The 15148-nt window shown below is 43.1% G+C and overlaps 1 protein-coding gene across 2 annotated transcripts in view; it reads right to left on the reverse strand.

Annotated features, from left to right (window-relative positions):
- LOC139233790 (inactive phospholipase C-like protein 2) overlaps positions 1–15148 on the reverse strand; it is a 210509-nt gene that overhangs the window by 53277 nt on the left and 142084 nt on the right. The window contains exons 2-4 of one of the 2 annotated variants that reach the window (XM_070864318.1): positions 11282–13768; positions 8175–8378; positions 5470–5536 (exon numbers count right to left, since the gene is read on the reverse strand). In XM_070864318.1, the coding sequence (XP_070720419.1) occupies positions 5495–5536; positions 8175–8378; positions 11282–13768 (2733 nt within the window). In that variant the 3' untranslated portion in view covers positions 5470–5494. Of the gene's footprint in view, positions 1–5469; positions 5537–8174; positions 8379–11281; positions 13769–15148 lie in introns of those variants that run through there. The other variant, XM_070864317.1, reaches the window with a different exon arrangement.

The following is a 15148-nucleotide window of genomic DNA, read 5'->3' on the forward strand; positions in this document are numbered from 1 at the left end:
GTGGTCATTTTCCAAAATTCCATGGACTCTGGATCAGTTCCTATGGATTGGAGGGTAGCTAATGTAACCCCAGTTTTTAAAAAAAGGAGGGAAAGAGAAAACAGGGAATTATAGACTGGTTAGCCTGACGTCGGTAGTGAGGAAAATGCTGGAATCAATTATTGAAGATGTAATAGCAACGCATTTGGAAAGTAGTGATAGGATTGGTCCAAGTCAGCATGGATTCACTGGAATTTAGAAGAATGAGAGGGGATCTCATAGAAGCATATAAAACTCTGACTGGATTGGACAGGTTAGATGCAGGAAGAATGTTCCCGATGTTGGGGAAGTCCAAAACCAGGGGTCACAATCTAAGGGTAAGGGGTAAGCCATTTAGGACCAAGATGAGGAGAAACTTTTTCACGCAGAGAATTGTGAACCTGTGGAATTCTCTACCACAGAAAGTTGTTGAGTCCAGTTTATTAGATATATTCAAAAGGGAGTTAGATGTGGCCCTTACGGCTAAAGGGATCAAGGGGTATGGAGAGAAGGCAGGAGTGGGGTACTGAAGTTGCATGATCAGCCATGATCATATTGAATGGTGGTGCAGGCTCGAAGGGCCGAATGGCCTACTCCTGCACCTATTTTCTATGTTTCTATGTTTCATGATCTCATTGAATGGCGGAACAGGCTTGAGGGCTGAATGGACTACTCCTGTTCCTATGTGCAATCTCCTTGCTTAAGTTGTATCTATAAAATGGGGACCTAGCAGAATTCAAAAGGTGCAGCTGTCTGTGTACCAGCATGCCAAACTGGAATTCCAATGGTATTTCATTTCTAAAAGCAGCACAATAACATACCAATTGTTAATGATGCAAGAGGCTCAAGTGGCTCCCACTTGTGTCAATTTCACTTTTCCCTAAATGAGGCGCAAGTTTCGAAAAATAGTTTCAAGCCATAAGAAATTAAATAAAATATTGGAGTAATGGGGAAATAATAAAAATATAGCAAAGCGCTCTTTAGTGCATATTAATTGTGCTTGTTTTGGAGGCCATAAATGAACACTTTTTGTTTACCAAAACTGCACACAGTGTAAATGTGGCAGGACTGCTAATTCTTGAACAAAATACTTTAATGAAGCACATTCTGCACAGTGCAGTTGCCCCCGTGTAGAGGTGCAGCACCTTTAGGAATATAAGAACAATTATGGTGGCTTTCGGTGGAACACTAGACATGTTTCCTGGTACGATGGTATGTATGGTCTCTGTAAAACAGTTTCTCCCATTGCTCCCTTGAGTCTCATCAACAACTAGCTGAGGTCCAATCACCTAAGTGCAGGACACAGAGCTTATAATGAGACATCCTACACTCATTAACTAAAAATCGCAGTAACCGCTCACCTTTTTCACGTTACTGCAACATCTCAGTTGCCTAAATTTGTTGAGTATTAAATCACTCTTCAGCCAATATCGCAAGGTCCTGCCCTATTCGGTATTAAAATGTATGCCTGGGTGACGCATAAGCAGACCTGCTGAATATCTGCAAACAATTTGCAGAATGCATCTGTTTAATTGACTTAGATTTTTTTCAGCTGCACGTGTCACAGTTCCTCTCAGGAATTGCCATTCCTAACAAAAACAAACGAAATATACCGAGCGTACAATTGGCAGCTGATTGCTTATTTTATAAAGAGAATGAAAATAACTTGAAGGAAGTGACTCATGACAGGTCATTTCAGATGTGACCCCAGTAGGTCAACTGCACATCCAGCATTTCTTTTGGTTTGGGGCCAGAATTCAGATCTCTCCGTACCAAAGTACTGCACATCTAGACAAATTCGCCATTCGTGTATCTGTGTGTGTATCTCTCTTGTTCTTATTTCCCCTTCTATTCTCCCATCTCAATTTTCTCCTGTTTGCTGAAAGAGATGATTCATGCTGTAGGGTCTAGGGTCCAATAGACCTCTAATGCCTCACCCAAGTTGCAGATTTTATTTACGAGACAAGGCAGTGAGTGTCAACAGGTTATGGCAGTATCATGGATGGGCAAAATCCCATCCATACCTGCAGACATCACAGCACGAGTTATTGGATAGCAGGAGATTTGGCTGATTATTCATGTCCTTAGGTTAGGGAAGAGGGGGGGCGGCGGTGAGCCTGATAGTATCCTCACTGGAGAGGTGTGTCTTGCTTTAACTTGATGATGGTTGATTTTCTCTCTCACACACGTGGCCTAGAAATTGGAAAAATCCGAAAACAGGCGCAGGCATCGTTCAAAGTGGTGCAGGCTGCACGTAATATTCATGCTGCCTGCTGATTATAATGATTGCAGCGCTGGTCACATCGCTGCTGATTGGCTTAGCGCTGAACAGGGGAGCCAGTATCGGGTGCAGTCTACTGGCCAATTAAGTTTGGTCTAGGCTCTCTGCACTACTTAACACTGCACTGTTGCAGAAGCACTTCATCATCATCATCATAGGCGGTCCCTCGAGCGAGGATGACTTGCTTCCACAAGAGTTCACAGATGTTTCAATGAAGGACCCGATGTTCCAGTCCTGAACTCCAATCGAGGGGGTGGAAGAAGCCTGTGCGTGGATTTTTTTAACGTGTGGTGACCGTTGCACATCAGCCATCAGACGGGCTTGACAGAGCTAGACCTTTATCCAGTGGCAAGGGTTAACCAGGACGACTGGAGACCTGCTCTGCTGCACAGACCTAGTGCGCACACATATCGCAGTGTGGGCTGGGCCCGTGCTGCCCCTGGGCCCTCGGCTCTTCTGGGCCCCGTACCCTCATTCGCCGCACCTCCGCCCACTATGTTCCAGGGCCCGGCGCTCCAGCTCTATTTATAGCCCTGACCTGCGGTGGTGGTCTCACACAGGGCAGGGCGGCCCACGGGAGCCAGGAGCAGCAGCAAACTGTTCATTATCATTATGAGCAGAGCCATAGCCCAAAAGTCCAGGGAAAGAACCTGGAGATTTTTGGATGTGGCACTGAAGGTCTTGGTCCTGGGGGTACAAAGGTGCCATGAGATCCTCTACCTGCAAGGGGGCAGGAGGCCTTCAAGCTGAACACCAGTTGCCTGTGCGAGGACATCGCTCAAGCCGTCACTGCGATGAGTGCTGTCCCCAGGACCCGGATATAATGCCGTAAAAGGCTTAATGACCTCACACGAGTGGTCAAGGTGAGTGAATGCATTTTCAAATGCCAAATCCCACCATCTGCACCACCAGCCTCACACACTGCTCAATGCACCACACACCCTCTCAACTATCAACAATCTCTAGCAATCATACCTCACAATCATAGCTTCACTTCACCCTTACCACTGCTGCAAGACTCGCACCCAAATCTCACACCTTGCAGTCACTGCCAGCTATTCAACCATGGCAGGAACACCACCCTAACACATTGCACCACAGTACCTGACACACTCCCCTTTCTCTAGCAGGCAAAGATGGCACACAACCGCCTGTAGCAGCAGCAAACTGGTGGAGAGGAAGCCAGTCTTTAGAACCTCATGGAGTTGGAGGAAGCAGTTCTCGAAGTATTTGGAGGGGCAGTCACAGAGTCCTTCGCGAGGAGGGAAGTTGAAAGCAATGCTGATGATGACGGGGTGCTCATAACTAATCCTTTTTCTCACATCCCAATCCCGCCTCATCCCACAATCTCTTCTCACTTACAAACTGCTGATGGTGCATTTGGCTTTCATTTATCCCATTGCTGCTTGTATGCAAATTACCTGCCTCATTTGCCTACAATATTGACTATTTTTCAAATATAATTCATCGACTGTGAAGCACTTTGTGACATCCTGATATGAGAAACCCTATATAAAAGCCTGCCTTTCTATCCTTCTCTCCTTTTAGACATTAGCCCAAGTCTTTTGTGGGTTCATATCTTTTTGAATGCTATTAACTCCTTAATATTTGTTGCTTGCCGCATAGATTAGCATCAGAAAATGTTGTAGCCTTAGAGAATGTGTTCTCCTCGAAGACAATTGTAAAGAATTTGAACAAAAGGAGCCATAAAGGAGCCCTGCTTTTTTGTGGGTTCATATCTTTTTGAATGCTATTAACTCCTTAATATTTGTTGCTTGCCGCATAGATTAGCATCAGAAAATGTTGTAGCCTTAGAGAATGTGTTCTCCTCGAAGACAATTGTAAAGAATTTGAACAAAAGGAGCCATAAAGGAGCCCTGCTTTTTTCTGGGTCTCTGTATATTCAAAAATGACTCAGCAGAGAGCAACTCAAGCAATATTTCTGAGCAACCTTTCATGATTCACTTCCTTGTAGTTATTTTTTTCCTTGTGGCTATTTTCATTCTCTTTATGAAATGTGCAACCAGCTTCCAATTGTATGTTCATTCAATTTAGTTTGTCCTGGTTAGGAATGACAGCTCCTTAGAAGGACTGTGATTGCGTGGAACTCTCCTAAGCTATGCCAACTTTTCCCATACATCATCACATTTTGCTTCCAGTTGTCTTGCATATATCATTCTAGCTGGCTAATTTGCCACTAGTTGCAGGAGCTCCGACCAAGTTTTGTATGTGGAAACTGATCAAGTGTCCCCGAACATCTAAGTTCATTAAAACCCACTGATGAGCTCTCATCCAGCACTTTAGCTAGCTATCCAAAGAAGTCCAATGGATTAGTGAGGCATGACCTATTCTAAATCTATGCAGACTGTGCCTTATTGTCTCTGTGCCCTATAGATGGGCATTGATAACTCAACACTCTTGAGCATTTTCATCATTACAAACATTAGGCTGGCTGGTCTGTAATTTCCAAATTCACGCCTCACTCATTTTTTGAATATCAAGATAATAATTGCTGTCCTTCAAAATTATTAACCAGAGCCTTACTAATTCTTCCCTCTTGTCCTTAAGGATTCCAGGATATAATCAATCAATTATCCCAGGTGCCCAGTGCACATTTAATTCCTTGTATTTATTAGATCATAAATGCCTTTCTTCCTTACATCACTCATGTCTTTGTTTCTTATATCTTTCATATGTTTGCTTTGATTACTTTAGTGCTCCTATGGCAGGCCTCCCATAACCTTCACCTGATCTAAAACTCTGCATGTTTCAATCCATCCTGTACCGCTTACCCATCATACCATCCTTGCTGACATCCATTGTCTCCCGATCTCCCAATGCCTCAAAATTAAAATTCCTATCCTTGTGATTAAATATCTCCATATATCCGCGTGTCCCCATCTTTGTAACCTCCTCCAGCCCTATAACACTCCACCCCCTCCAACTCCCTGTTCCTTTAAGTCCAACCTCTTGCGCATCCCACTTCTTTACTGCACAAGTGGCGATGATACCTTCAGCTGTCTCGGTCACACAATCTGGAATTCCCTCCCTGAACTCCTGATAATAAGTCAGGTCTGCCACAGAAACCTTCTCTGGATCAATGACGTCAGTCACTCCCTTAAGTGGATCCCATGCCCTTTACAGGCTCTCAGTGCCCAAGATCTACCTACATGATAGCGCAACCCGGAGCTGATCTCAATCTTCTCCAATCTTTTCAAAGGCGGACTGAAAAAGCACCTGGCAAAACAAGACCAGATATGAATCTTTACGTTGCTTTACTTAACAAGTGAATATGCAAAACAGCTTACCTTATCACTGAATTCCAATCATGTTTATGTAATAATAGAATATATCAAATATGCTTCCTGACATCAGTGGGTCTTGCTTGACTTAAGCTAAATAACCACGAACAACACCCTGCTTTCTACGCCCTGCTTTTACCTTCTAAGCCTGGCCAAAGCATCGCAGCTTTCTGGTCGAAACCCTGACAGTCTCTATTGTTATGGTCCTATGATCAGAAGCAGTAGGGAAGGCCTGCCAGACTTTCCCTGCCAAGAGCATGAGACCAGAGACTTCCCAACACAATAGATGTAGGGTGTTACTCATAAAAACAAGCCAGGCTAATGAATTATGTATTATTTACAATCTTTTGGAGAAAAGTAACAAAGTAATCACCTATAAATCTCAAGTGTTGTGTTTTTCAATATTTAACTGTAACTCTTTTCCCAAAGGTTCTACTGAGACAGAGCTGCAATATGGAATGTCCAAATATTGTGCAGTGGTCAAGGAGCACATTGACTTAAAGACTCGAGAAGTGTGAAGAAGACTCCTAAACGCTGGGGAGACATGCATGAATATCAATCGACCCATAACTCTATCTTTCTAAAATGTTGAAATTTTTTCCATAGACTGACCATCTTTTATGCCACAACAAATTGCTTTGAATGCCACTTTGAAAACAGATTAGAAATAACCTTGAACAACTGTACATGTACAAACAGGACAAACATCTTGATACCTCGTCTGACTGTGAAGAAATTGCCTTGAAAATACTGGGGGGCCTTATAGTGCACAACCAATCTGCAACCAGTATTTGTAAGTGTGATCTACAGCCAACAGCATCTTCAGTCAGCTACACACCGACTTAACCAGCTAAACCATTGGTGGAGTCGCAGGGAAATTATTTTATTGAAGTAACACAGCAGGAAACCAGATGCCATTTAGTCTCTATAAATCAGCTTGAAAAATTCCAGCGACTGCATTGTAAAAGTTGAAGCCAATATACAATCTCAGTGACAAACTCCCAGAGTATCATCTAAACACTAAGAAGAAAGGGCCTCATTTCGCTGAACTCTGTGTTGAATCAATGTCCCTTTTCATTTCACTCGTAGCTTTATTCAATGTAATGACTTTTGATTTATTAATCTTTAACTTTGTAATCCCATATCGCCTTTAAACAATCCAAATTATTATCTCCGCTAATAAATTGTAAATTAAAATGAAATGTCTCAAGCATGTACATAAAAGTGGATAGTTTAAAATATTTCAAGAAAAATCAACAGAAATGGTGAGATTATTAATATTGTTCATAATTCTTTCATATGAAACACAGCTTTCACTTTTTTCTTAAATCCAAAATTGTGATTAAAAAAAATGCTCGCTCACAATTTTCCTTACTTGGTGAAGTCACTGTACATTCTGATTTCAGCATTTAATTTGGTACATGGCTGTGCATACAAAATGGGCCACTGCCTGCTACAAGGTCAAGGCAACATGTTTGGTGATAGCCACAGGGAGTTAGTTGGCCCGGGGAGCTGCTCTACTCACAGGGTTGGGTTTCCTGATTCTTTTATTCTGCATCATCCTTCTGCTCAGCGTTAACTAACTTTCTACAACACCCCAGGAGGTCCCAAACAACACAGGAACAATTAGAAATGCTGAGGATTCCTTGCATTTCCGATTAATGAAAGCAGCGTGCTGTCTCTGAAAGATTTAATTTCATTGGGACACGAGCACGGTTGTTCCTCGAACACAGCACCAGTGAAGCTGTTGGATAAATATCTAGCCCATGTTAAGGGAAGTCTAACTCAATGAATCTTTTGTAAGGTTAGCCAGTGCTGGGGAATGAAAGACCATTTGACTCTATAGTCAGCCAAAATGCAGACCCAAGTCAGCTACAGGTCAGTGAAACGCAGGATCGAGCTCCTCTTCCTTAGCCACGACAATGTGGCTTCACTTTCACATCAACAACAACAACTTGTATTTATATAGCACCTTTAACGTAGTGACACATCCCAAGGTGCTTCACAGGAGTATTATGCAATAAAAATTTGACTCCAAGCCGCATAAGTAGCAATTAGCGCAGGCGACCAAAAGCTTGGTCAAAGAGGCATGTTTTAAGGAACATCTTGAAGGAGGAAAGAGAGGTAGAGAGATTTAGGCAGGGAATTCCAGAGCTGGGGCCTAGGCAACAGAAGGCACAGCCACCAATGGTTGAGTGATTAGAATCAGGGATGCTCAGGAGGGCAGAATTAAAGGAGTGTAGACATCTCGGGGGAGGGGGGGTTGAGGGGCTAGAGGAGATTACAGAGATAGGGAAGGGCAAGGCCGTGGAGGGATTTGAAAATAAGGATGAGAATTTTGAAATCTAGGCATTACTTAAACAGAAGCAGAAGTAGGTCAGCGAGCTACAGGGGAACAGAGAAAAACAGGCCCTACTGTACCAGTGTGAATTGTTCCATTTCCCCCCTTGTACCTCTGAGCATGATTGTTAATTCAGGGGAAATGTGTGCCGATTTGTGCTGTGGAATTGTGTCCTTTAGGAACTGGGTGGACATCGAAAGGAATTGAGGTAAGACTGAATGAATGGACTCACTGTATCGTAGGCCGCAAGAACTTTCCTGAGAAGATCTGGAACTGGACCCTGTGCCTCCATGGAAGGATACTGTTCGCTGAGGTTCAGTGTCACCAACACCGTGTTGTCACTGTTCAGTAACCATGATGACAACGTTAGAATACATTGCTTCATGTTCGCCGCAGGGGTCAAACCGCACAGCTCTTTAAATGACACCATGGCATTCTGTGTAAAATACAAATCCATGCATAAAATATACTGCAGAACCAGCCTTATACATCTTGAACACTTACAATAAAACTGGTACCATTATTCAAGCTGGGGTCTTTATAATGCACTGATAATTGAAAACGATATTATGGAAGAACAAAAAAAACCTAATTTTGGAAATGACATCAAATCGGATTCCAGGGGTTAATCCCAAAAACCAAAAACTGAATTTCTTCCGTAAATTCTACTTATGTACCAACCTTCAGGGATTTCAACCCACACAAGCTGACAATGTTATTATTGAGAATTCTAACACTCAGTCTCAGTGCAGAGAAATGGTGTAAAATTGTGGGACAGGGCGTGGAGATTCCTACAAATCACAACACTGAGTACTGATGGTCACCTTGTCTTTCACAGATACTCCATCACATTAAACGCTGTGGGGAATGGTTGACATAATTCAACTGAGCACTTTTTGCTTTCCACTCAATTTTGTTTCTGCACCAGATAAAGAATGTCACTGTTGATCCATTAGGCAGGTTCGTGGCAATGTTTGCACTGTTGAAAGTATTAGCCCTCTGGAGTCCCCCCAGGATCTATCCTTGGCCCATTTCTCATCTACATACTGCCCCTTGGCGACATCATCTGAAAACACATCAGGTTCCACCTGTAGGCTGATGACACCCAGCTCTAGCTCAACACTACCTCTCTCGACCCCTCCACTGTCTCTAATTCGTCATACAGCAGGTCCGACATCCAGTACTGGATGAGCAGAAATTTCCTCCAACCAAGGAAGACCGAAACCATTCTCTTCGGTCCCCGCCTCAAACTCCTAGTCACCAACTCTATCCCTCTCCCTGATAACTATCTGAGACAGAACTAGACCGTTCGTAAACTTGGTGTCGTATTTGACCAAGAGATGAGCTTCCGATCGATCACCAAGACCGCTCACTTCCACCTCCGTAACTTCGCCCAACACCGCCCCTGCCTCAGCTCATCTGCTGCTGAAAACCTCATCCACACCTCTGTTACCTATAGATTAGTCTATTCCAATGCTCTCCTGGCCGTCCTCCCATCTAGCACCCTTCATCCAAAGCTCTGCTGCCCATATCCTAACTCGCTGACCTACATTGGCTGTCACTCCAGCAATGCCTTAATTAAAAAATTCTCATCTTTGTTTTTAAATCCCTCCATGACCTCGCCCCCTCCTTATCTCTGTAACCGCCGTCAGCCCTACAACTCTCCGAGATCTCTGAACTCCTCTAATTCTGGCCTCTTATGCATCCCCGATTTTACTCGTTCCATCTTTGGCTGCTATGCTTTCAGGTGCCTTGGCCCTAAGCTCTGGAATTGCCTCCCTACATCTCTCTCCTCCTTTAAGACGCTCCCTAAAATCTACCTCTTTGACCAAGCTTTTGGACTATCTGGCCTAATATCTCATTATGTGGCTTGGTGTCAAATTTTGTTTGATAACCTTCCTGTGAAGCGCCTTGGGATCTTTCTGGTGCGATATAAATGCAAGTTGTTGTTGACTTTTTTAGCAATGGGCCATACATCATCCACACTTGAAAGGTATTGGATGTGCATGTGTGTACCCACCACTTGGCAACTCCCCTACAATGAGCAGGCTGAGGTCAGGAGCTCTGCAAAGAGTCATGGCGAGAAATTAAATTCTGCTCAGTTAGCCAGTGAGGGCAATAAAACATGCCCTGGAGTACCACAGGCTCTGGGGTGGGGGAGGAAGTGGGAAATAAAAATCAGCTAAGATTCCCATAGCTGATCATTATCCAGCAGCCCCTGCTGCAAGTATACACCTGGAACTGTATACCTGAACTACAATTGTTCCTCACAATCAAACAGCTTGGGGCGCTCACAAAAGAATGGCCACTTGGATGAGATACTGGAGGGTCACCAGCACCTATGAACCTGCACCCCGCAGGCTGACTTAAGAGGAAAAACTGAAGAAGCTTGGGCTTTTCACCCTTGAAAGAAAACACCATTAAGGTGATCTTAATAATAACATCAACAACAACTTATATTTATATAGCGCCTTTAACGTAGTGAAATGTCCCAAGGCGCTCGCAGGAGTATTATGAGATAAAATATTTGACACCGAGCTGCATAAATGGAAATTAGCGCAGGTGACCAAAAAGAGGTAGGTTTTAAGAAGCATCTTGAAGGAGGAAAGAGAGGTAGAGGTTTAGGCAGGGAGTTCCAGAGCTTAGGGCCGAGGCAACAGAAGACACGGCCACCAATGCTTGAGCGATTATAATCAGTGGGCAGAATTTGAGGAGCGCAGACATCTCAGGGGGTTGTGGGGCTGGAGGAGATGACAGAGATAGAGAGGGGCGAGGCCATGGAGGGATCTGAAAATAAGGATGAGAATTTTGAAATCGTGGCATTGCTTAACCACAAGCCAATGTCGGTCAGCGAGCACAGGGGTGATGGGTGAGCAAGACTCAGTGTGGGTTAGGACACGGGCAGCCGAGTTTTGAATCACCTCTAGTTTACGTAGGATAATAATAAGATAATAAAATATTACAGGAAAGGTAAATCTGCATAATTGCTTTAAGTTAAATTATGAGAATAGGACAAGGGGACACAGATGCAAGTAAAGGATAACATTAAGACTGTTATCAGGAAATTCTTCAAAGAGTGATTGACAGATAGAATGGATTATCGCTAGAGTAGTGGAGATGAAAAGCCTGGAATCATTTAGAACCCATTGGATGCTGTCATAGAGTCCTTAGTGTCTTTGTGCATGGAGGAACGAAAATGGGCTGAATGGTCTTCCTCATTGATAATTATCTTGTGATGCTGTGAGAGGAGGGGGTAAGGGTAAGGGAAAAAAGTAGGAGGGAAAATAAGAGGGAAAATTAGCCGTGCAAAAAAAAAATTGGTTGTAATATAAACAGTACCTGTACATTTTCTCGGAAATCTGTTGCTTCACGTAAAGGCTGGGTGGCAGCCCTAAAAACCTCATCTATAACTTTGATCCCAATGGTTTTTGTTGAAGTGTACTCTCTAGCCTTTCTGCCTTTTCGAACAGAAAGCCCCCTTTTCTGGGATTTCCCCCCACCTCGGCGATTGGTGATGGCCACGTGTATAAATAACGTTGCATGTGGCAGAAATTCTCCCGTCAAAGACTGAAGTGGCACATGCCTGTATCCTGCCTGCAGGCATTCAAAGGGAATAGTATACTGTGCAATGAATTCATCGCCAATGTAGTCATCATCTAAAACCACAAAACGTAACAATGCAAGCTCAGGTAAATTAATCTGAAACTCAAAGCTTTCATCAAAGATGGGATTGTCCTCATTTTGAGTCACGGTCTTAGTCCTTTGCTCTGTACAGTCAGCTGGTATCCCATGAATCTCCACATAGACATATGGTTCTACAACATCACCCTTCGCTGCGGAACCTTTGGGCTTGGGCAGATTTTGACCACTGATGATTTTAATGTGAAGCAGCTGGGCCGAGACCCCAGGCAATGAATCCTTTGCGTTCGCACTGAAGTAGGACACCTCTTCCCTCATGATGGCAGGACGAAGAACATACCCACAGTTTCCATTCTGACGAAACCAGCCAATATTGAGGTCCATCATTAGCCCCGGAGTCTGATAATTCATGGCTACTATTTGGCAGCCACATTTCCAAAAGTCCTGAGGATTCATATTACTGGAATCTATTCTCATGGGGCTTGGGTACACCCTGGACAAGAACTTCTTATTATAAATTACAAAGTCCTCTGGATATTCGTTGGCAAATCCGTCTGCCACTACCTCATTAAATGAACAGATCTCCCAATATTTCTGATTTCTTTTGGAAACGTCAAAGTCCTTGAACTGCACTGATTTACAGAAGCTCACCAGATCCGAGAGCTCCTTGGAGAGCCTTAGTTTTTTCTCAGTGATCACATTCAATTGATCAGCATTGTCTTCACCCACCCTTTGACACATTTCAATTCCTTCATCTTCATCACTAACATCTCCTTCAGAATCCGAACAATTCGCAGGTAACTGTTTACCTTTGAGAAGAATCTTCCCTTTGAGTTGCTCTGGAGATGGGAGATAATTCTCCTCTGGGTTGGGAGGACCCGTGTGCACTCTGTCTCCCAGAATCTTCTTTATGTGCTGAGCCATCACTTTCTGCTGTTTAACTGAACAATGAGTCACCAAGCAGAGAATCAGCGGATGCTCAGAGGCCACAAAAGCATACTTATTTATCACATCAATAACACTCCGAAAGGCTATTTGTGCTGTCATCAAATTACCAACATAAATCAAAGGCTCATTATCTGGGCCATCCCAAACCACCAGTTCAATACTACGACATCCCATCTTTAGAGCTCGGATATACCCATTAATATCTGAGGAACCCCAGCAATGGTCCTCCAACAGACACGCACTATGGGATGCATTAATGTAGTAATGGGACAAAGGCTGAGTCATGTCCTGACACACATTCTCATGTTGTAGGTCAAAAAGATGGCACTCAAGTGACAGGAGATAATTGGTAAAGCCATCTATGGAAAGGAAACCCTTCTCCCGACCGTCCTGTGATGGTTCATATTTGCGAATGATTTCCAAACAGGTATCCTCCGTGACACCCTCCATCCCTTGCTCTGCATCCAGAAATAGCATAAGATCCTTGGAGTCAAGGTATTCTTTATTGCTGGAGAACTGTATAAGCAGAAAATATATTTCTGGCCGTGTGCAGAGCTCATAGTAAGCCTCGGCAAAGATCTCCAATGTAACCTCTGTCCCCAGTTTGTCTTTTGCTTTCTGTAATTCTTTAAATTTCAGTTCTGCTTTTGTGGTCTTCATTCCCGGGCTCAGGCCTTTAATTAGTTGGACAGCCCTGGCCAGAGGAATGTGACCTTCTTTGCCGACATCTGCAGCATGAAACACAGATTCTAGCCACGAGGACCGTAAGCTGTTTTGATTTGACTCTATCATGTGAAGTGTATGTTTTCCATATGAAACCAGGTATCTCAGTCCCATAACCCAAGTGTTCACGATATCAGCAGAACTAGCCACCAAGTCCAATGATTCGTAGTTCTCGCCATATATTATTGAAAATGCACATTCATCTGAAAATTGGTCTGAAATCCCATTATTGCGTAGTACAGGGGTCTTCTTTCCCAATCGCACTTCTTTGATGGATCTTATTTCAATTTTTGCTTTCTCAGAGTCTTTTTTAGTTGGTTCCCACCGCAGGGACCTCATGTCGGAATCAAGGATAAAGTAACGGTTGTACACTCTGGAGTTTGAGCGAACCTTTTTCATCTCAATTCCCTCCAGCATGAAGGAAATGCAGGCAGTGGTGCTGTTAATTTTCCGATCGTTGGGCATACTGCTGAAAGAGACCGTTTTCTTCCTGTCCCGCCTTTGACGTGACCCATCCTGAAATAAACAAACAATCAGTAAGAGTCAATAAAGCAATTGTCTAATGGTAGCCCCTCCACCCCCCCATATGAGGTCTGCAAAAAGGTTGCGCTGAAGAAGTCAATTGATTTTGTAAATTAACCAACCTTACTTGCAACCTAGTTCCCTTCACCACCATCATTGATCATTCTCACCTGCCCCTCCCTCTTGAAGTCGGGATATAGAGGTAGATAACTTTACATACTGTAGCTCCAAGATACATTTTGCCATTGTAATAAATTTATGGCTGGCTCATTCTGAAAAGTAATGGCTTTCCAGCTGCTCTTTTTCAAATGCTATTTCTCATCGGCATGACATTCACATCTAACCCAAAGCAGATTTCCTGCAGAGATTTGAGAGTCATTTGTAATAATTATATAAAAAACAGATTCTAATAGGTGTCAGTGAAAGCCCAGTGTGGTCTGCCCCAATCCATTACTCACTCAACTACAGCTGCAAAATTGCACGTCTGGCAGTCGGCCAAGAAAACACAAATTCGGGTTTTGTTTCTGTGAAATCCATGACCTTAAATATCATTTGCAGTTGTCAAACGTACAGCGACTGTCCGACCACTGAATGGTCTTAAAATTACTTTCACGAGAATGCAAGAAAAAGCACTCTCAAAATGTCGCTCAGATAATAGGATGAGGAGAAATTCGGACAATATCAAGATCTATATCCACGATGATCTCTTGACAAACCTACCCATTTTCACCCAACTGATCCCTTCTGTAGATCTCCGACAATTTTTGTAAGCCAATGATCTCCGAGAAACTTGTTGGGCTGATAGCGAGAAAATAAATTCTTGTAAATTATGTATCAACATTTTTTGATCTGGTTTGTATGAAATGCCCACAGGAGTCAATAGGAACAGACGAGCAGTCTGTTGCTAAACCTACCACCAACTTTGAGATAAGCTCTTTGATAAAATTGGAGAGCAACAGCAACTATGTTGTTATGATAATTTAATAGTTTTAATGTTGTTGCATGAGTCTCCTTACTCACAAATGAGCAATTCAATATTACAAAAATATTTGCATTGAGAAAGAAAGAACAAATTTGCATTTTGATCGCAACTTTCACAACTTCAGGATGTCCCAAAGCGCTTGAAAGTCAACGCAGAATTTTTTGACGTATAATCACTGTTGTAATGTAAGGGAATGTGGCAGCCAGTTTGCACACAACAAACTCGCACAAACAAAAATGTCCAGATAATCAGTTTTATCTTGGGTTATTCTAGCGTATTTGACATATCATGTGCCCATCTCAAAATAGCTGAAGGCAACACAGAGGGTTTCATAATTGTTAAATAAGTGTCAAAATAAAAATCTCGGTATTAGTCAACTAACTGAAAACGCC

Source organism: Pristiophorus japonicus, chromosome 21 (assembly GCF_044704955.1).
Source record: "Pristiophorus japonicus isolate sPriJap1 chromosome 21, sPriJap1.hap1, whole genome shotgun sequence".
Taxonomy (NCBI): Eukaryota; Metazoa; Chordata; class Chondrichthyes; family Pristiophoridae; genus Pristiophorus; species Pristiophorus japonicus.